Below are 23,097 nucleotides of genomic sequence, written 5' to 3'. Positions count from 1 at the left end.
ACCACATTGTTCGTGCCCATCTCTAGGTATCACCCTGCCAATGGGCAAAATCAATAGTTGCTCATTCATGTGAATTCTTTCTTTCTTACTTACTCTACTCCTCTGACCTATAGGTTTTTAGTGTTTATCAAACACGACTGGGAATATGAGGAAGAAAGGAAAAATTCAGGGAGGGTTAATATGTAAGCTAAAAACCCCCCAATCCTGATTTCTTGTAAATTGCCCAAATTCTCATGTGCATTCTCTGTGCCCCCACCTTATGAAATGGCTTGCCTGAAGAGGTCAGGAAAAATCCCACTCTCCTGGCTTTCCACAAAGTATGCAAAAGCGAATTTTTCAGGAGGGCTTTTTTTACACGGGTAAGAGGGCTGTGCTGTAAGGAAATAGCTCAGAGAGATGCTTCCATAAAGGGATGGAGACTATATCACTGTGTACTGTATGTTGCTGCAAGTATGCTCCTACTGGATAGTTTGCTCATTGTTTAATATATTGTATTAAATTGCTCATGTTTTGTTTCAGCATTGTTTCAGCTCTGTATTGGATTTCTGCTTGTTTTCAAAGTTCTGCCAGCCATGACCTATTGTATTGTTTATTGAATGTCCCAGCCATTGATTGTATTGACTTATACTGTGTAATCCGTCTTGAGTGTCAGTGAGAAAGGCAGACTATAAATAATGTAAATAAATAATTTTTAAAACCTAGGTGGTTGGTAAACAAGGAGAATACCTTCCTTAGTTCCCACTATATGACCTGGATGGCTCTGACCTGGATGGCCCCAGGCTAGCCTGATCTCATCAGAACTTGGAAGCTAAGTTGGGTTGGCCCAGGTTGGGAGACTACCAAGGAGGTCCAGGGTCAGTACACAGAGGCAGGCAATGATAAACCACCTCTGCTCATCTCCTGCTTTGAAAACCGTAGGGGGGGGGGTCACCATAAGTCAGCTGCCACTTGATGGCACTTTACACACACATTTATGTTTTAACCTAATCGTAGATCAATCATTGTACATCAGTTGTTGTAGCCATGTTAGTCTGTCTGTAGCAGTAGAAAAGAGCAAGAGTCCAGTAGCACCTATAACACTAACAAAATTTGTTATAGGGTATGAGCTTTTGTGAGTCACAGCTCACTTCTTCAGATACAGCTAGAATGTGAGACCATCTGTCTTTATATCTTGGTGAGTGTCTCGTTAGTACCAATGCTGATTTCTCCACACTCACCACCCTTCTGCATACCCCGCCCTATTTAATCATGCCTGCTATTGTCATTCACTGGCTTTTGTCATTCGGAATCTGAAATCATTTCACTCACCAAGATATAAGGACAGATGGACTCAAATTCTATTCTGAAGAAGTGAGCTGTGACTCATGAAAGCTCATACCCTACCACAAATGTTGTTAGTCTTATAGGTGCTACTGGACTCTTGCTCTTTTCTGCTCCTAATTGTTATAATAACTATAAAATTTGAAACTCCATAGTATAAACACAGTATACCATGAAAAAGAAGTGCTTATTTTTCAAAGGAATTTTTCAAGAAAAGTCTTTATATTTTTGCCTTAATCTACATTCTCTTGCAAAATTGTTGACTATTGACGGTAGCTATAGTGATGGTATAATAATGGTATAATTGGAGAAAATATAATATTTTCTCCAGTTATACCATCTTCCCAGGTTATATTCCGACCTGTGTGCTCCTTCTCTTGATGCAGCGGGTGAAATTTTCTTAGCTAGTGTATCTGTATGAGTCCCCCCACCCTTTCCTTTATAATGTTTCTCAAATTGAGGTAGTGTTAAAATAGATTTGGCTCTTATAGCACCAGTAGCCATGCTGACCTTTATGAAACTTTGATTTGCCAAAGAACGTTCAAATGAGCAGAAGGAAAGAATGTACTTTTCAGTGTCAGCTGTTTGGAAACTGCAATTGTACAAAACTGACATGTGGTTTACATGTGAGAGGTGAATGACACATCGTTGCTTCCAAAGGAAAGGTTGAGCAGAAGCAAAGGGCTTTTGTTGAATATAGTGGGAGAATACCATTTACTTTGATGGCAAGTGGAGTATGTGTGAGGAAAAGGTGCTTGGAAAGCAACTTACAGAGAGGTACATGATCACACATCCTCCGTGGGACCAGACAACTAAATGTCAGGAGTGGTGGGCAGGTTATAGGCCCAGTGCACAGGCACTTTGCCCCAAGTGTAATGGTTTATCTTCTCCTCATAGGACAGCCATTTGCTTATATGGGACACTAAAGTGACATTATTGGGATCTAGTATGTGAGGCAGAAGTCTGATTCTCTCACCTACTCAATATATGCAGTCTTTATATGCATAGTCCTGTGTCTGGGAACTGAAACTTTTATATATATAATGAGCTTTTGATTTTGCTTATTGTATTTGTCTTTTGCAAACCATGTTCTATTCAATGTATGTACTGAATTTCTTTTTCCCCTCTTTCTTTTAGGTTCCAACTATGCGAGTCCCCGTCCTGCTCATGCCAACATGAATGCTAATGCAGCTGCAGGGCTTGCACCTGAGCATATCCCTACTCCAGGTGCAGCCCTCTCCTGGCAGGCTGCTATTGATGCTGCCAGGCAGGCCAAATTGATGGGTGCTGCTGGTAATGCAACAATATCCACCGCTAGCTCGACGCAGAGGAAGCGGCAGCAGTACGGGAAGCAGAAAAAACAGGGTACCACCACAGCTACACGGCCTCCCCGGGCATTGCTGTGTTTAACACTGAAAAATCCTATCCGGAGGGCATGTATCAGTATTGTTGAATGGAAATATCCTTTTTTGTGTAATGTCATGGAAAACCAGCAGGTTGTCAGTATACATCAGATTTGATTTACAAATGTGAATAAGCACCAAAAGTTCCAAATGGATAATACAAATGGCATGTAAAGTTTGCTGGGGAAAGTGCCAGGTGGATGTTGGTGGGAAGAGAGATCCATAGTTGTGGTGCCACCGTGAAGGAGGCCCTGTCCCTTATGGCTACCTGCTCTATTCTATTCTATTCTATTCTATTCTATTCTATTCTATTCTATTCTATTCTATTCTATTCTTCATATCCCACCTTTCTCCTCAATGGGGACCCAAAGCAGCTTATATCATTCTGCTCTCCTAGAGTTCAGATTCACAACAACCCTGCGAGGTAAGCTGGGCTGAGAGTATGTGACTGGTGCAAAGTCACCAAGCAAACTTCTTCAGTAGTGTGGAGATTTGAACCTGATTCTCCTACATCCTAGTCCAACATTCTAACCATTAATTGTTGGTTTTCACAGCACAGAAACAGGATTTCCATGGCTTACTAGCCAATTTGGTATGGTTAAGAGTGGCAGGACTCTAATCTAGTGAACCGGGTTTGATTCCCCACTCCTCCACTTGAAGCCAGTTGGGTGACCTTGGGTCAGTTACAGCTCTCTGGAGCTCTCTCAGCCCCACCCACTTCACAGGGTGATTGTTGTGGGGATAATAATGACATATTTTGTAAACCGCTCTGAGTGGGCATTAAGTTGTCCTGAAGGGCAGTATATAAATCAAATGTTATTTTTTTATTATTACTAATGTGCTCTTTCACAAAATTTAGGAATTAGCATATTTTCTTTAGAGAATCTTGAATGTAAGACCCTTCTTCCCCAGAAAGGGGTTATACAGAAAAGTTTATTATCATACATAACTGAAACTTGTGTGCGAATTTGACCCCACTCTTTTTCCTGGTGGTACATCTGAAAATAAACTTAGTTTTCCTTTCTAGTAAATATTGTATTAGTTTATATGAATTAACATGTAAATTTAATCTCCACATGCACCAAAGGAGATAGTTACCCATGTTTCTTTAGAGGGGAGCAGGAAACCTGCCATCCTATAGGCGGAGACTGAAATGTGCTTGAACCAAGATCTTGCACAATGCACATTTGAGTCCAATTTAAAGAGCAAAAAGGGTGCATGGGTAAGCAATACAGAGCCCATCTTATACCCATGGTTTTATATTGTCACAGTTCCTTTTCCCAAGCACTTTTCCCTACACCAGAAAAGAGCTGGACTGAGAGAATGGTGCTCAGAGAGGGAGGGGGGCTACAGGGAGATGAACCAGGGGAGAATGGAGGGTTCAGTTCCCTCATAGAGACATGCCTTATTGTGTTTCAAAACATTGGTCTATCAAAAAGACCACTGTTGTCTATTCTAACTGGCAGTAGACCTCTAGGTCCTAAGGAAGTGATATTTCACATTGCCCACAGCTAGATCATTTAAACTGGAGATGCCTGGAATTGAACCTGAGACAACCTGCATGCCAAGTAGATGCTCTCCCACTGTGCCTTTTTTGCCTTCTAAATTGGACTCCAGTCCTGCTTTCTTTGTAATTGTGACAGATCTAGATTTTTAACAGAGAGATCCTTTGCCTTCACCTCTAATATAGTCTTGAGGTAAAATTTCCAACATACTATGTCCCCAGGGAAGCTCGGCGGGACAAACACAAAGATGGACAAAAGGTAAAGTGCATAATCCTATTAGATGTTGTTGAAAACAAAAAATATTTTCAAGACAGAGAGAAAGGTTAAAAATGGATTTGTCAATAAGAGTTTCATAGATGGCCTCAAGCTTCTACTACTTGGTTTGGGGTGCTAGTTTTTTTTTAATCCTCTTGATTAGTTTTATTTCTTATCCTTCCTGACATAGGTGCTTAGAATTTCGACATGCCATAATGGACAGCTTACTCAGGGGGCCTAGCTCATATTGGTTTACTTGCTTGGCACCGTGGCGACTATACATCTTTAGGCAGAGAATACAAGTAGAGGCCTGATAAATGTATGAGATCAGTGCTGGCTGAACAGATTGATGTATTGTAAAACAGGAGGTTGCACTGATGAGATCTGGAAATGACTGAACAATGCAGTTAAGTCAGTCTCTGAGGGATTATGATGCTTTTGAAAACAAACAATAAAGAAACAGTTGAAATCCTTCCACTGACTCACCTCAAATACCATGATTCTAAGCCAGTACACACGTTTGAATCGCCACAGGCTTACTGCTGAGAAATGGCAACAACTACTCTGCTGTAATTTATATAATGACTTATTGTATGGATGTGTACCATACTGGACTGGAGCTGTCATATTCAGAGGGAGTACTCTTCTGATTACCAAATTCTGGATGGGAAAATAATATACATATTTCACTGAGCTCCTCTTGTGGACTTCCTACGGAGGCAGAGTGCTGGACCTATAATATATAATTCAGCAAGGCATGTTTATAAGATTTGCCAATACATAATCCAAAACAATAATAAACAACAACATTTTCACATAGGAATGCTTTTGAAAAATCTTACTTTATGTGCAAAGTTTACTTGTAGGAATTTACAGAACCCCACATTAATTTTATATTTAAAAAAGGGGGAGGGCATGTTTCTACAATGCTATGGCGGTACTAGCCATCTGACACAACTAGAACAAAATCTGTATCCATTATCAGATGCTAACTGCTCTTTCTATAGCAATGAATTTTCCTGGGAAAATTAAAACTTCCCATTTTATACAAGTACAAGTTGATCTAATGTGACTGAATGTGTTTATATTCTGTAGGCAATAGTGCAGCAACTATTTTTGTTACATAATTGTAGTTCTTTCTAATATATACATGTAATCTATGGCATTGGAGCCATTGGCAACACAACCACATGGGGCCAAATCTACATGGAAAGGCTCCATGTGAAGGAGCTGTGGTAATTTTCTCCTTGTTATTGCAACAATCTTTTTTTGTATTTTCTAAGAGAGAGCCAGTTTGGTGTAGTGGTTAAGAGCATGGGACTCTAATCTGGAGAGCCAGGTTTGATTCCCCACTCCTCCACTTGAAGCCAATTGGGTGACTTTGGGCTAGTCACAGTTCTCTGGAGCTCTCTCAGCCCCACCCACCTCACAGGGTGTTTTGTTGTGGGGATAATAATGACATACTTTGTAAACTGCTCTGAGTGGGTATTAAGTTGTCCGTAAGGGCGGTATATAAATTGAATGTTATTATTATTATTAATTCTGTGCTGTCACGGTGAACATTACCAGATCTAGGGACAAGGGCAGAGAGCTGCTTTACATGAATGGCTTTCAACATGGAGCATATTATCCCTCAGCTCAGGATATTATCCCTCAGCTCAGTCAAGGTGCTCACAAGAAGTGGCCAGAGGCAGAAATGGTAGTAGGAATTTGTTCCTTTTTAGAGAGTTCTGTTTGCATACTTCATAGGTGGTAAAATTTATTTTGAGCAAGTACCTCAACACACCTGGGATGAAATAGTTACAGCATGGGAGTACAAAAAGGAACCACTTGTTTTTAACAATGAATGTTGATTTTTGTTCATGTCCTTAATATATGTATGAAGTTGCGTTGAAGGATATAATCAAAATCAACATATAATATGTTTGTGTGTGCATAATCTAAGAACAGAATGAAGAGACACTGTATGTTAAAAATGAGCCCCTCCCTACACATTTTTGAGTCTTTAATCCTTCTTTGAATATATGTCTCTTAAATTGCTTTTCAAAAGGTGAAGAAAAAAGGGTTAAATAATTTAAAACTGTTGTGTAGAAGATTTGGGATAATTCTTAAATGAAACTGTATTGCAATAGGGAATTATGAGAACTTATTTGAGGCAAACATTCTGTTAAATAACAGCACAGCCCAAGAGGGGAAAATAAAATTAAAATTCAATCTAAATAAAGAAAAAATCTTTTAAGAAATCTGTGTTTACTCTGGCACGCGACTGGCCTACCGTGCTTTTGACATATTAGGAAGAAACTTGGCTAGGAGGGTTGAAAAGCACTTTAAAAGGCATATGTTTCTTTTCAGAATACGAGGGATTAGGAATGTCTTCTTTAAACAGAATTCTTTTAAATCCTCCCCCCATGTAATTTGTGTATGTGACTTGTAAAAAAAAAAACCTACCTTCCTTAACTCCATTCCTCAGACCATTTGAAATTATTATTTTACTGACTATTTTTGCCAATTGTGTGGCCTTAGCTATCTATATCCCCTTTCCAGAAGATGATTCCAATGCTACCAATTCCAATCTGGTAAGTCCTTGCTTTTGCTTACTTCATTGCTAGTACTGATGCATTATTACAACCTTACCGCTACTTGTAGACCTCACTCAGAAGTCAGAACTTTGTATGGAGGTCCTTAAAGTTGGGAGAAAACAGTTCTATCCCCAGTATAGTCTTTGTCATACAGTACCAAAGATGTTTTGATTTCAGGTTGTTAGGGCGCTGTCTTGTTAATTATTTAGATTAGTGCCTGTTTTATCAAGGAAATGACACAGGCCTATCTACACAATATACTTGTGTTGGTTTTATACAGGGCTTTTTTTCTGGGAAAAGAGGTGGTGGAACTCAGTGGGTTGCCCTCGGAGAAAATGGTCGCATGGCTGGTGGCCCCGCCCCCTGATCTCCAGACAGAGGGGAGTTGAGATTGCCCTCCGTGCTGCTTGGTGGCACGGAGGGCAATCTAAACTCCCCTCTGTCTGGAGATCAGGGGGCGGGGCCACCGGCCATGTGACCATTTTCAAGAGGTGCCGGAACTCCGTTCCCCCTCGTTCCCCCTGAAAAAAAGCCCTGGTTTTATACCAGTTATCATGGCCACTGCCAAAGAGAACAGCTGTTTGAGAACAGTGTTTTGGGATTGCTGTTTAGTGAGGTGTTGTGAATTTTGTTAGAGATTTCCAGCTGCCCCATTCCCAATTACAATTCTCAGAATTCCCTGAGAAGGGAATGATAAGATAAACCAACTAACGTCTATAAAGTAGATATGCCCTAAGCTTTTTGTGTCTGTAAGTTTGATTTTTTTGTGTGTGAACAAATAGCTGTGTATGTTTTGAATGCTGTTTTTTACAGGTACTTTATTTGTTTCATTCATGTACTATTTCAATTGCATCTATTGTATAACAAGATATTGTTTAATTGACTGGGCTCTCCTTTCAACTGATGAACAATTCTAAGACCAGATTTAGGGTGTGTTCCCATTACACACTGCCATTTGCATTTGAAAGATGCCCCCCCCCTTGCCTAGGAAGTTTTTGTGCTCTGTTTCCAATAAATGAAAACAGTAATGCCAGTAGTTTAGCACAGGCTTGTCTGGAGAGTGGAAAGGGAGGAAATGTGTTTACTTTTGGCTTTACATGAAGTCATAGCAAATATCTTTGCTAAGTAAAAGAAGCATAACTTAGAGTTGGACAACTGGAATGTAATCCATAAAATCAGAATAAATGGTTGGATCCAGACAGCTTTCTCCCTCAGTCTGTTCCCTTTCTTGCTACGGCATCTATATCCATGCAGACCACTTGATCCCCAGTATAGCCGTATTGGTGGTCAATGCATAACCACCATATGACTCTACCCCTTTTCAACAGTGGAAAATATTTCCCTCTGCCCTTTCCTAATGAATGAATTCAAGAAGACCTTGCTAATACTATGAATGGAAAAGAGTGAAAATCTGACTTTGCCTCATTTCCAGTGTTATTCAAATAGTTACAAATAGAGGTTATTCAGAACGTGTAAAGGTGATGCCATTCTTTTATTCACTGCCAAAGGAATTCATTGGAGTGCAGTGAGGGTGGAAGATTTTCAGATTTTCAGAAAATAACTGCCTTTCCAAAACAAGACAACTAGATCTGTGTATAGGTTTGTTCCTCAGGCATTGACCTCATGGCCAAGTAACTTCATAAAACAGTTTCTAGTGAGCTGCTGGGAGAAAGGCTTCAGAATTTGTCTTGAAAATAAATCTTGCATTACAAATCTTAAACTGTTGCTGTTTTTCTGTGTGGTGTCTTGGAGAAAAACTTGTTGGATGGAAATTTCAGGTCTATTTTTACGATTTGAAGGATTTCACCATCAGATGAAGTACATGAAGTACATGTGTAAAAATGTTTGTGAACTCATAATATGCTCAGATATGGATTTATGTGCAAGCTAAGAAAACTACAGTTTAGGACCTCAGATGTATGAGGGGCCTCTAAGTAAAATTATACAAATTTTTGGCAATGGTATGGAACCTCTTCAGCTTGACATAGTTTAGAAACTCAGCAGGTCTTCATCTGGTCCTGGTAGGGTTGCCAGGTCCAGGTTTGGAAATTCCTGGAGATTTTGGGGGTGGAGCCTGGAGAGGGTGAGGTTTGGGGAGGGGAGGGGCCAGCCTCAGAATGGTATAATGTCATAGAGTCTACCTTCCAAAGCAGCCATTTTCTCCAGGGGAACTGGTCTCTGTCACCTGGAGATCAGTTGTATTTCCGAGAGATCTCCAGCTACCACCTGGAGGCTGACAGCCCTAGGTCCTGGTTTTGCTGCTATTTTTTTCCCTGAGGCCTCACTATAAAACTGAAAGGGACTGAACTCACAGATTTCATTAATGCAGATATTTAATGCTGCCCTATATTGGAAAACATGTGAATATGTATGCTATTGAAACAGAATTCTTTCACATAGTTTGTCAAACAAACAAACAAACAAACAAAAAACTAGGAATGCTCCCCTTCTGTGTACTTTGATGTCTAAAGGTAAAACGTCCAAAGGAAAGTGAATACTCTTTTATGAATAGAAGTAAACCACTGGCAACACATTCTTGTGATTGTGGAATTGATAATGCAACAGTATTCTATTTCATTGAGGCTGAAATGTGATCATTGCAGCCATCCTGTGAAATTGCAGTTGGGTGAATGTCCAAGTTTAAAGGCAGCAGGAAGCAGCAAATCCATGTTTGCCCTCAGTGTACCATTGATAGGGAGCTACAGCCAAGTGTGTAACAGCAATCTCAGTGGTGTGTGGCCGCCAGTCCCTACCTAATCTCTATTGCTGTGGTTGCAGTTTTGTGAGATGTTTGCCATATTCATGTTATATTTTAAGTATATTTGTAAAACTTATTGTATATATGCCTAAAATGTGTGACATTGTCCTAAGAATTTTACATTGACCATAATGTGTAATCAGTAAAACAGTTATTACCTTCTGCTTCCCATACCACATTGATGATATTCACACATGCAGACCAGCAGAATGCTAAAAGCTCAAAAACACTTTTAGTGAGCAATGTTAGTTTTTTTTGTAAATGCAGTCAACTATTGGAATCTTTTCATCGCCCTGAAACTGTTGTGAATGTGCTTTTGAATATCGTTGGGTTATTCATTCTAGGGTTTCTGTACTCACACCACAGTTTTGTAGCATTCACCTTGTTGTAAATTAGATTTGCCTCAGGTACTCCTAGATTATTCTTCTGTTACAGTAGAGGGAGGCTGCAGTTACTTCTGGTGGCACTCCAGTCAACTAAGTGTCAAGTGATTGGTTAATCTTTGGAAAACATTGGATGAGATGGTGGGTTGAGACACAGGAAGCAGCTTCACAAATGGTACCTCCTGCAGAGATGGAAATCAAATGCACTTACAAAGAAGATCCATTTTGCTAGAGAAAATTACATGTAGCTATTGCTAAATGCAGCAGTTTGCTACGACGACTAAGGAGTAAAATATTACGGCTTCAATCCAGATTTGTGCTTTTTCCTTTCTCTTTTAAACTTGCATCGCAACTGGGTTTTAAAGATGAGCTTGCAATACGGTAAAGAATGGGGGCGGGGAGACTTGCTGTATACAGGAAGAAGACTGTCCTTGAATTAGTATTTCCCAACCTTTTTTCCATGGAGGAACCCCAACATATGAAAATATTTACAGGCCAGAAACAGTTGATGGTGGGGAATGCAATTTAATTACTGCTAAATTATTGTCAAGAAAATTTATTTGTAAAGAGCTGCAGTAGGTATGCATAAGTACACACATACGCTTACATAACCTTAATAACCATGATATTTCAAGGGGTGTTTTGGCATTTTTTGTGGTATTTCAAAAATTTTATTTATTCCATGATTTCTCATAGAACCCCTGACAAGGTCATGCAGAACACCAGTGTTCCATGGAACCCTGGTTGGGAAACACTGGTATAGCTGAACTTATACCCAGGAATAAAGCAGCTTCCTAGATTGCAGCCAACAGGTTTAACATTTTGCAGCCTTAGTTACAACTCACTTTTTGGGGGGTTGTACTTTTGTGTACAGGATGATCTTGGTTGTGGATGTTAAGTGGCACGGCAGTTGTTTTTTTTTTAACCCCCTTTGGTTTATTTTGCTGTCCATATTGAATCTTGACGTTGGACCTTCCATCAGAATCAATAAAACGTCATGGTTTAGTAGCAAGAGGAAAGAAGCACTTCTCCTTTGCTACATTATAAACCTTTGAAGGTGAATATGAATCTGTTTAGTTGTGCCACTTGTCACCTGTGGTTCTTTCTTAAAAATGAGTGTAATAGAGTTTTATTTTAAGGCTAATAATATTTGTAAATGTATTTGAACAGAGGTTATAATGGAAGAATTCGAATAGGCTTTTAATTAGAATTGCGCCTTATGAAAGAGTTCTTGGGGCTAAGATCCTGTTGTAAACTGACCAATGTGCAACTTTTAAAATTCAAGCGATATGTTCATTTCTGAAAACAATATATGGTTCATTTTATTTAACCAAGAGAAATTTTCCTTCAAGATGTCATCAGCATTGTGGTACAAATATATTGACGTCAACTATCTAATTCGTTCATCAAACAGCAAGACAGGAATGGAGCTAAAATAGTTTTGCAGACCTGTGTAATTTTAAAGAAATTATTTATGAGAAAACAATTACAAAATGCAAAAGATCATGGCATATATCTACTGCTGGGCTGAAAAATTGAGTAACAACAGAAGTTAAGATTGTAAAATTAAAAGAGCACTAATGATTATGAACACTACTATTTGGAATGCTGAGAGAGAGGAAATTGGGTTTGCAGATGGCAGTTGCTTTAGAAAGAGAGAATGCTGCACATGGCCACTGGTAGCCAAAGGGAAAAAAGGGAATAACAACTGAGATAAAGCTGAGAGAATAGTGATAGTTAGAGCTACAAAAATCTAAAGGTTAATGCTCAAAGATAGCTAAAAGGAAATGTGCTTCAGAAATATGCAGAAATAAAACAAAGTGCAACAATTGTCACTGAGAAATGATTGTCACTGAGAAAATAGTTTTCCAGTTTTCCTTCGGACATAGTTTATGATGAGTACTGCGTAAGCTGAAGTTGCTCAAGTGTCAATGTTATGTATTGAATCGTGCCAATGACATCACAAGCATAACCATGTCAAAGCTCCTCCCATCCCACCATCCGGATATACTGTGTACTTTTTAAAATGTTAATTTTGTTATTTTGTGGGGGTCTGGTTACTGAAAGTGGCTTGCAGAAAGACCCCCAAAAGAAAAAACAATGTTACTAGGATATGCTTTGCAAATCCTTGTATTGCAGCATTTTCTAAATAAACACATTAGAAGGGAAGAAGGGAAAGGTAAAACCAGTCCAGTTGTGGGAAGCCAGATCTGCCAGGCTGCCCAGGGGAAGCCTTCACTGGGGAAATGTCTGGCTTCACATTCACTTTGCAATTTAATTCTGAAAAGAAAAAAAAAGGGAGTTGCCATAGCAACTTCTACAATCCTGATTTCCAGAGACATGGAGAACCTTCTTCAAAAAACACATTACCGACTACACGATGCATAATGTCTTTTTAAAAAGATTTGAAGGAGAAAAATAGGTTTATGTTCTAGTAAGCTAATATCTCAGATTTTGAAAGTTCTTTTAAAAAAAAGTCTTAGACATTTTTTCCAAATTGCATTCATTCCTGGAGAATATGAAATGAAAATAAATATAAGATTTAAAAAAAAATCTTAGTTGATAAACTAGGGAGGATGCCACTGTGATATGCTTGTTTAAAGTATATTGAATATACTTAGCATACATTCTTTATGTAGAATGAGCGGAACATCTGAGACACATCCATAATGGTAATGGGGTGAAACCATCTGTTGATTAGGAAATGGACCTTATTTCTGTGTTTCTTTATTTGATGTGCCAATACATGTCACGTGGGAAGATTTTTACATGTCCTATCATGTTCGAAAACATGAGAAAAATGAAACATTGCACCTCAAACCCATGTATCAACCTTTATACATGTATTGAGCTCACATTTTCACTCTGAGGCCTGGTTGTACAAGCATGTTCATCTGACATTTCTTTTGAAGCTAATATAAGAGGCCCTGAATCTCTTCATGTTTATATAAGTACATAGTTCTTGTGCAACCTCTTCGTCTCCTGGGAAATTTTAGCTGCATTTCTTAAAACACTTATTCAGAGGAGTCTCAATAAAGTAAATGACATTACTCTAGAGTAACTTATTTATGCTTTGTAGCTCTCTGTTCAGAACATGCTGACCAAGGTGGTGGTGGTGATGGTTACCAAATACCAATTACTTCAATAAGGGCACGGTCAATACCTTCTTGTCCTATTCCAACAGAAAAATGAAAGCAGCTATTTCTGCAGTCTTTATATGTATTTCACCTTCTCTAAAAGAACCAATTATATGCACAAATGGAAGTGAATGTTAAGTGCACAACCATTTTGGAGCTAATGAAATCTGCTGAGGATTCACTGGAAATTCACTGAGAAAGCAAGCTTACAATAATCTGTGACCTTATATAAAAAACAGTGATGCATAGTCTCTTGATGTAGCCAGGAGATTGGTGCTAGTTTGGAAAGAACTGAACCCTGCCTGCATGAAAGGACTATAATTAGCACAGGTTTTTTGCTTGTTTCCCATGAAATTATGTGTGTTAAAATTGAGATGTGCCTCCATGATAACAAAACCATGGCTGCCTAACTTAAGACAGGAGAATGCTTCTATGTTGTCTGGTTAGGAATCACAAAATGGCACAGGCCTGGTCAGTGTCTTATCATAGTGAAGGTGATAACATAATGAGGTTAGGATTGTCTTGGAACGTATAGCTTGGTTGATGGTTCGTTATACCTTTTTGATAGGAGGAAAAATGACTTGTGCTGTGTTAATAGCTCTGCTTTCTTTGTCTTGTCCTTGTAATAGCAGCAAAAATCCTGTTAATTGCAAAACATGAACTTCCCACATTGTACATCTTCTATGTTCATATTCATGTAACTTTACAGGTGGATGGAAGTTTAATTCATTCTCTTTAAAATTGAACTGTGCCTGCTAGAGCAAGGAAGATGGAATTGTTATGTCTCTGTAAAACACTGTGCTTATTTGCCTGCCCATCTCTGGTTGCCTATGAAAGAGAGAGTGCATAGCTGTGTGTGTAGCTTGATATCTGGTGATTACTTCTGCAGCTAGCTGAAAAGATAACTCATCTATATTAGCAGTGGCTTGCAGATTAAACTAGTACCTGGCAAAACTTGTTATTTCATTCCAGGCATATATGAAAAAATAAGTACATGTTAAACAGCAGTTTATCCCATCTTAACATATATCTTCTTCCTTTGTTTTTGTATATTGTCCTGGGTTTTGGACAATCTGAGCATAGAGCTATCTGTATATTGAGTTCCAATGTAAAAAACTGCAAAACACAGTTTTTTCTGCAAATGTGAGGCAGCCCCTAGGTTTGCAGAAAAATCTGAAAAGAAAAAATTGTCATGGTGGGTATTTAACCTCTTCCAGTTGTTTGAAGTTGCAATCTCATGATGCCACATTGAGAGACCTCAGGACCCATTTGGAGGGCTGCCTAACAACCCCCATAAACAATGCCATGATGTGCTGCTGTGGCAGCAGCTAGTGGTGAGTGGAGGGGGAGAGAGGTGGCAGCAGGGATGAAAGAGAAAGGAAGAAGAGAAGGTGGAGGTGTTGGGGAGGGAGAAAGAACAACACAGAAATGAAAGAAGGGAAGAGGGTGTGGAAAAAAGTGGAGGCAGCAGGAAAGGGAGAAGGAATGTAAATGTTGGTGGGAAGATGTATTGAGATTGCGGGAGCTGGGTGCGGGGGGGAGAATGGTGATGACAGTGGTTGGGAGAAGAAAAAAGGAGCAGGAAAAAGCAGGGTCCTTGGAGGAGGTGGGGGGGTTCCCCTCCCCCATGAGTTCCTCTTGTGTTCCCATATAAATTTATTTATTTATTTATTTTATTACACTTCTACTGCCTTCCCCCTCAGACAGGCTCAGGGTGGTGTAACAACATATGATTTTTACATAAATAATGAACTGAATGGTGACTGGAAAGGATTTGTTGCTATTCTAAATTTTTGGAGTTTAATGTAATCTTATGCCATTTTTAAGGTGCTAAGACTCCTGCTAATTTTTTCTGCAACAGCCTAACGTGGTTAGCAGAGATCCCTGAACCTTTATATGAGTAGACTGCAGGTGTGTATACATCATCTTGTTACCAGTTCTAATTTACTGTATCTTTTGATATTGCCTGTTCCTGGTTGAACAAAAAATGTGGGACAGTAACATAAAGGAATATGCAGTGGAGTGGGTGGAATGTGCAGTGGAGTGGGTGGAATGTGCAGTGGAGTGGGTGGAATGTGCAGTGGAGTGGGTGGCCCCAACTATTGTTCCTCTTCCAGAGTTCCTTCTGTGCTGTGGTGCAGGTGTTAAAAGGAAACAGAGCGATACGTTTAAAAGTATATGGTTTGGAATAACACATAAATGTGCAAACGCAAAACATACTTGGAAGTAAGGACAGAATTTCCCATAAGTAAGTTTTTCTAGTCCTGAAGTTGCGATAATATCAATGCCTTTCATTGTGTGTTTGGTTAACATTTGATAGTGTAGACAAAACCATTCAAGAAATAAGTACAAATTAGAGAATACAAGAAAGGATATAAACTATTTGACAGTAAATTTATAGTACGAGGCCTGTATGATATATGTGCTAGAATCCTACCACTCTGCTCATCCAATATTGAAGCTTTCCTCCAGCCTAAGAAGTCTTCCTATGATGGAAAAGGCTTTTCTTTCAGCCAAAGACTTCTGATGGAGGAAGTCTCCTTTGGCCAAAGAAAGGTGGACTATAAATAATGTCAATATGCAGTAGGGTTGCCAGGTCCTCTTACCCTCCAGGGGAGGGGGTATCCACTCTCACCTTTAGAAAGGCTTTCTGCGCGTACTTCTGGCACCAACGTGCCAACATCACTTCTGGGAATGAAGTCATTGTGCAGGCCATGGGAGTGCTCCCATGCTTTATGCCAGGCCTGTTTGGGGCCAAAATCAGCCTGGCACAAAGCACAGGAGCACTCCTTCAGCCTGGAAGGGACATTGTTATGCCACATCGGAGGGCCCCCCAGGAGGCCTGTTCCTATGCCTCCCCCCGCCACCTGCCGCCTGAGTGTTGGGGAGAGGATGGAGGATAGGAGCAGGGGATCCCCTGCCCCTACCTGGGGTAACCCTACTGTGCAGAGTGATAAGATACAAGCCCCTGTTTAGACAGTAATTACTAATCAGCCTTTACTTTTATAAATGAGCGTGACTCAGTGGACTAATCTGATATAAAAATGGGTATTTCTTTCCAATTATGCAGCTTGATTTGAAAGATACAGTAAAAAGATGAGACTATGGATAGCTTTGGCTGACCAGCGACTCCTTATTAAAGGGACCTCTTTATGTTCATCCAGTGTATCTGTTTTCAGATTGTTAATTTATGTATATATGGAAGCTGAGCCTATCCAACTTTTGGACTCAGATATGTTACATCCTGAACCCACACAACAGGCATATCTCTCAAATGCTGTTTCTGGGTCACCTTGCAACTGCTGAACTTAATGCTTCTGATCAAAGCTTTCTGTTCCCTTCGACTGCAATGTCAACACCTTTTGCCACATGGACTATATTTGGCAATTACAAGGTCCAGATGCCTGATTCCTACAGTGCACGCTTTCCAGCTATAGCATTTCTGTGACTCCCCAGTTTGTTGTGCTGGCATCTCAGCAGCTGCTTTTCAATCTGCCTTGTTAAATTTGCACTGATGGAAAATGCTGGGATTTTGGAAGTTTTTCTGCTTGGCCGCCACTGTATCACAGTACAGGGCTTGCATGCAGGAAGGTAGAGGGGCTGAAATAGAGACCATCTGCATGTGACAGTCTTTATCTGTCTTGCCAAATAGTAAGCTTTATTTTTAACCTTTACTCTCCCTACTGAGAGCTCAACAAGTATTTTAAACGTTCTTTTAGGCCTAACATAATAAGAGAAATGCATTAACTTGGCTTTTGTAACAAGATCTTATATCATTTTTTAAGAGTCAATACTTCTTAAATAGTCCATGTTGGAATTTTCCACTGTTATGGTAATAAGCAATAAGTTGTTGCTATACATCTAAAATGAATCATGTATAAAATACTTGTAAAAGATATAATATTTTCTTTTACAATCCTTCTGTCTTTTGATGCTTGACATTTTGTCCCCAGTGATCATAATTTTATATTTTATGTTCCCTTTATATGTTTTCCTCTGTGCTTGTTTTTCTTATTTTTGTAGACGGCAAGTTCAAAGAAACACTGAATCTGTAGTCTGCATTTTAAGGGTACACATTGCATGGACACCGCCTACACAGCTAGTTTTTATGCACGTGGGCTCTGCTGTACCCGAAATCCAATTAAGGCAATGGAGACTGTGAGAGGGCTTGCTATCACAATCCTAATCTTCTTTTGAACCCCAATTGTATCTAGTTTCAGAATCTCAGAGCCAAGCTACAAGTGACACCTGACACAGGTTGGACACTTGTCAGCTTCCCTCAAGTTTTGATGGGAAATGTAGGCATCCTGGTCTTGCAGCTGTAATGGAGAGCCAAGCTGTAAAACCAGGACGCCTACATATCCCATCAAAACTTGAGGGAAGCTGACAAGTGTCCAACCTGTGTAAGGTGTCACTTGTAGCTTGGCTCTCAGTGTAAAACTAGGGCCAATCTCGAGTTCTGTGTATTGAGGAGCAGGTCCATACAACAGTGGTGGAAGACATATTGAATCCCAGGTTCAATCCTTAGAATCTCTGATTAAAAGTATCTCAGGTAGCATGGCTGTGAAATACCTGTCTGAGAGCTTGAACAGCTATTGATGTAGACACTACTAGACCAGTTGTCTGACTCTGCATAAGGCAGCTTTATATGGTCATAGTGCGCACTTTAATACTGAAGAGCTTTAGTATATATTGTTATCTTATTATTGTTGACATTTATCATGTATATCTCTGGTTTGTTCTTCAGAGAACTGAGGATAGTGTACATGAGGTTATCCCACTTTATAATCATAACAACCCTATGAAGTAGATAAGAGAATGACTTGACAATGCCACTTCCAGTGATTAGGAATTAGAACCCATGTCTCAAAGTCTGACATTCTATCCATTATACCACCCTAGGAATAAGTATAACTAATACTATAATTCTGTAATTTTCTGCTTAAACTTTAAAACATCCATTCTGCAACTCTTAGGCAGGAGTATCTCCAGTGACATTTGCAGAGATATTTGAAGACATACTGAGCTATGACATCTTAGAGGTGAACTAATTTATTCTTATGCAAGCAGATTTTCATAAGCTACTATTTCATCTGATACAGAACTGTATATTATCATTTCTTGTCTTTTTTTAAGTGGTTATGTTTTATGAGCACTGTCTTACTTTGAAGAGAATGAAATTGCACAATGAAGAGCAGACTTGTGCAAAAGAACTAGGAAAATGTTCTATTGATGAGTACTGATTTCATGATCACACTTTAAGATCCTTATAGCTCACCACATGACTCGATAAGCAAATAAGACCTGAATCATCAGGCTGAAGATTGTTCTCGGCTGGGTGGCGAGTTTAGTGTGTACTGTAACTTGCTTGTCACGTGACCAAATAATCATCTGATTGCTCATTGCCAAATTGATTGGGATGAGAAATCAATCTGGTTCTACAGCATACAAAATAGACAATGGCTTGGTTGTCTGATGGGATACTTTTCATGCTGAACTCAGTATTTTTAGGCATGTGAATTGACTTCCATTTTCAGGAAGGCATTTTCACTAGAGGTGTTGCAGCCTTTGTGGCAAACATGTTTGACCTGTGAACACACCATTTTTGGCAAGTATGTTCAGCAGGTGAACATGCCATTTTTAAAAGATAATCACTCATGAGATGACCTTTAGATTTCCTCACCTCGCCAACTCAAGCAATTGCCAAACAGCTCTGGAGTTGTGAAGTAGTTTGGTGTTGTGGTGTTGTCACTTCTTTCTACATGGTAGCCACTTTTGCATCTGTGCAGTAGATTCTCCCCAGGACTATGGATCACTGTGTCAGGTGGATTACATCCGATAAAAACATTCATACACTTTCATCATAAAAGCCAATAAAACAATATAAAAATTCAGACATTCGAACAACATCACAACAGTGCATTATAAAAGCTAATATACAAGAAAGCAATCAGTTCACTAGAAGCTAGATGGTGGATGACTCTGATAGGGAGGGCTTAGATCTCTTCTCCTCTATCCAAGCTGGAGGAGGCCTAGCCCAGCCTCAACCAAAGGCCTGGCGGAAGATCTCTGTCTTACAGGCATCTATGGCATCCAGAACCACATTAATCCCCATCCCAAAGATCAGGTCTAGCGTGTGGCCTGCTTTATGTGTAGGGATCAATACAAATTGGGAGAGTCCCAGTGCTGCTATAGAAGACACCAGGTCCACGGCCTGTGCAGAGGTAGCATCATCAGCACGGACATTGAAATCCCCCAGCACCACAAACCTAGGGAACTCTAAGGCCCACCCTGCCACCACCTCCAGCAGGCACGACAGGGTATCTGCTGGTGCACTAGCCGGTCAATACACCAAACAGATAGCCAAACTCTCCTTGGTACTCCACACAAGGCCTACACAATCAATGCCAGAGATCTCAGGGGCGTGGAGTGGCCTGAAGGAGAAAGACTCAAGTAAGGATTGCCACCCTTCCCCTCCCCCCCTCCAGCCTCCCATTTGGGACTGATGGAGGATTGAGTACCCGGGGGGGGGGGGAGTCAGTTCTCCCAAGACAATCGTTCGCTCTCCCTCACCCAGGTCTCACCACACATACCAGGTCCATATCATGCATTGCAAAAGTATCTTGCAGTGTCAAAAGGGGGCTTATTTTCCTAGCTCCAAGGATGGGACGTAGGCTAGAAGGGCACTGAGCCTTTCCGTATCTCCGTGATTTTAAACTGGGTTCCACCGCCATACCTCCCTTGTCCCTAGAGGACTGGGATCTTTGGCTCCGTGCCGGTCACCCTCCCTACGTCCACCCTCAACCAACAACAACGTCCCACCAGCAGCAAGGAATGGCATCAGTGCTGACCCAGCAATATGTTCAGTGCAATAAAGACAGCCGCGGAATGTATTTCACGCCATACAATAATCAATTGATTTATCCAGAGGGCAATTTCTTTGCCCATAACCCTAATCGCTCAGTTCCCAATCAATTTTGCTCAATAACGCTACCCTCCAGTCTGATTAATTCCCAATTGGTTTAACCACTTAATGTTAAAGTTTTCCCAATTTGCAGCAACAAGAGTTATTTTATTTTATTTTATTTTTCTATCTTATTTTTATCATTTTTTCAGGAGAATTTCTTTTTAAAGCCATGAATTTGGAAATTCTCTATTTTAAGGCCACAAACAAACAGGGAGTGTGATTAATATAGTCCTCCAATTTTATTCAGTTTGATTCAGTTCCATCGAATACCTCTCTAGTTTGCAGGCATCCCAAGGCCTGTTCTCATACTAAGTACAAGTAATTAATAGGCAAGCCGCTCCCTAAAAAAACCAGCAAATCCAAGCTCCAAGGTGTTATAGGGCTTGCTTCCAGGCCACCCGATGTATGATTCCCATAAGGCTATTCAAAAACATGCATGTGCAAAATGATGCTAATAACCAAATAATAATGGTTTTAAAATCACTCTTTATGATCACTGACTGGCCAGTTTGTCCTTGTTAATTTAAACAATCAGCTCTGGAGCAGTGTACTGCAATTACAGTTCTATGGGAGGTGGGACTAGGATTTCTATTGAACTGTATGAGAATCTGCATGCGTAAAATGCCACTAATTGCACTGTGCTACACTGATTGAGAATATAACCTGCTAAGCAGGATCAGGCAGCTCACAGATAGTTGAATTTCTTGTTGAAAAATTGTTTCACGACTTGGAATTGGAAGGACATGATTTGAGATTCAGGTGGCATGCTTATTTATGGTATGATAAAGTTAAAGTTAATGTGGATTTTAAAAATCACTATATTAGATGTGCTATTCCGAGAATAGAAGAGCCCCGTGGCGCAGAATGGTGAACTGCAGTACTGTAGTCCAAGCTCTTCTCATGACCTGAGTTTGATCCTGGCGGAAGCTGGGTTCAAGTAACCGGCTCAAGGTTGACTCAGCCTTCCATCCTTTCGAGGTCGGTAAAATGAGTACCCAGTTTCCTGGGGGTAAAGTGTAGATGACTGGGGAAGGCAATGGCAAACCACCCCATAACAAAAGAATTCTGCCAAGAAAATGTCATGATGTAACGTCCCCCCATTGGGACAGTAATGACTCGGTGCTTGCACACGGGACTACCTTTACCTTTATCTATTCTGAGAATATGGAATAAACATAAACTTAGATTGTGTCAGAAAACACCCTTGAGGCTCTCAACACAGGAAGCATTTTATAGGTGTGAAATGATAACTAAGCAAAAGTGGCTAATCTACCAGGGCATATTAGACTTTTCCCAAGGGGACTGTAAAATGAAGTCAAGAGAAGATTTGATAGCCAAAGGCTATATGTGTCAATTGTTTATCAATGCACAATGGTCAGAAAGGTTTAAAACACGCAAAAGATTATGGGGCTTTGAACAGAAGTCTGAATTTGAAACAGAATTATGTACAAATGATGATCATGTTATTACCAAAATGTATAAACTTCTGTTGAAATTTGAGACAGAAGAAGAGCAAGTGGAAGATTCTATGATAAGATGGGCTAAAAATTTTGGGTATAACATACAAGTGGAATACATTGACCTAGATAGTCCAGGTGAGCTAGAAACCAGCATTGGAGGGAGGGCAGGAGCTTTTCCTCACCCTGCGGCACAGTTATTGGCTTCTTTGAGCTCTCTCTCTCTTTTAAAAGAAGCAGTTCCCTTCAGCTCACTTGTGTCTTCAGGCAGCATGTTAAAGCCAATGCATGCCAGTGTAGCAATCATGTAGCAAGACCCTAATAAGACAGAGAAGGAGCACTTCGTGCGCACTGAACTCTGGCATTACTTTGGTATCACTGCAGCAAAAGCCAGCAGAAGATAGGGTTGCCAACTCTGGGTTGGGAAATTCCTGGAGGTTTAGGGGGTAGGGCCGGGGGAAGGTGGCATTTGGGGAGAGACGGAACCTCAGCAGAGGTTTGATGCCGTAGAATCCACCCTCCAGAACAGCTGTTTTCTCAGGAAAGCTGATCTCTGTAATCTGGAGATCATTTGTAATTCTAGGAGATCTCCATGCCCCACCTTGAGTTTCGCCTATGAGGAAAAAATACTATTAAAATTTCCTAATATAAGAGATTAATTGTTTTAAATTCCTTTAAGGCACCATGCTAGGCTTTGAACTAGGGTGATAAAAAGATAGATTTTCTAGATCTGTATCAGGCATCTGATGAAGAGAACTTGATTCTCGAAAGCTTATGCTACAATAAAATTGGTTAGTCTTAAAGGTGCTACTGGACTCTTTTTGATTTAGATCCGTTCTGTGACTGTTTATGGTTGAACAGGGGAGTCTAAGGGAGCAATCCCAAGCAGGCCTACTTGGAACTCAGTCCCATGTTATTCATTGGGTTTACTTCCAGGAAAGTGTCTTTAGGATTGCAGCGTAATTTGCATTTGTGATTGTGAATGTAGAAACAGAATGAAGTATTTACTAATACTAAATACAGCTCTATGGTCTATATGGGAAACCTGAACAGTAATTTCCCTTGACAAGCAGCTACTAATGCAGCTTCTTCATTTAAAACTTCCTTTGTTTGGATACCTTGTTCTAAAAGGACCCTCAGGTTATATGACCCATGTGGGCAATCCTGTCTTAAAGTTCAAAGAAGTGGTTTGTAAAATATTTTATTCACGGCAAAGGGTACAGAAAGCAGGAATCTGAAAAACATGCAATAGTTTATGCTAGAATAGCCTTTGACTGCTGTGATGGCAGCTGTGTTGGGATAAATTTGGTTTGCTGCTCACAGACAATTCCAC

The 23,097-nt window shown here is 40.1% G+C and overlaps 1 protein-coding gene across 1 annotated transcript in view; it reads left to right on the top strand.

Moving 5' to 3' along the window:
* CACNA1C (calcium voltage-gated channel subunit alpha1 C) overlaps positions 1–23,097 on the top strand; it is a 681,102-nt gene that overhangs the window by 55,126 nt on the left and 602,879 nt on the right. The window contains exons 2-3 of the mRNA XM_054988003.1: positions 2,458–2,791; positions 6,954–7,059. Of these exons, the coding sequence (XP_054843978.1) occupies positions 2,458–2,791; positions 6,954–7,059 (440 nt within the window). The remainder of the gene's footprint in view (positions 1–2,457; positions 2,792–6,953; positions 7,060–23,097) is intronic.

This window comes from Eublepharis macularius, chromosome 9 (genome assembly GCF_028583425.1).
Source record: "Eublepharis macularius isolate TG4126 chromosome 9, MPM_Emac_v1.0, whole genome shotgun sequence".
Taxonomy (NCBI): domain Eukaryota; kingdom Metazoa; phylum Chordata; class Lepidosauria; order Squamata; family Eublepharidae; genus Eublepharis; species Eublepharis macularius.
This window is presented reverse-complemented; position numbering and strand designations above follow the sequence as displayed.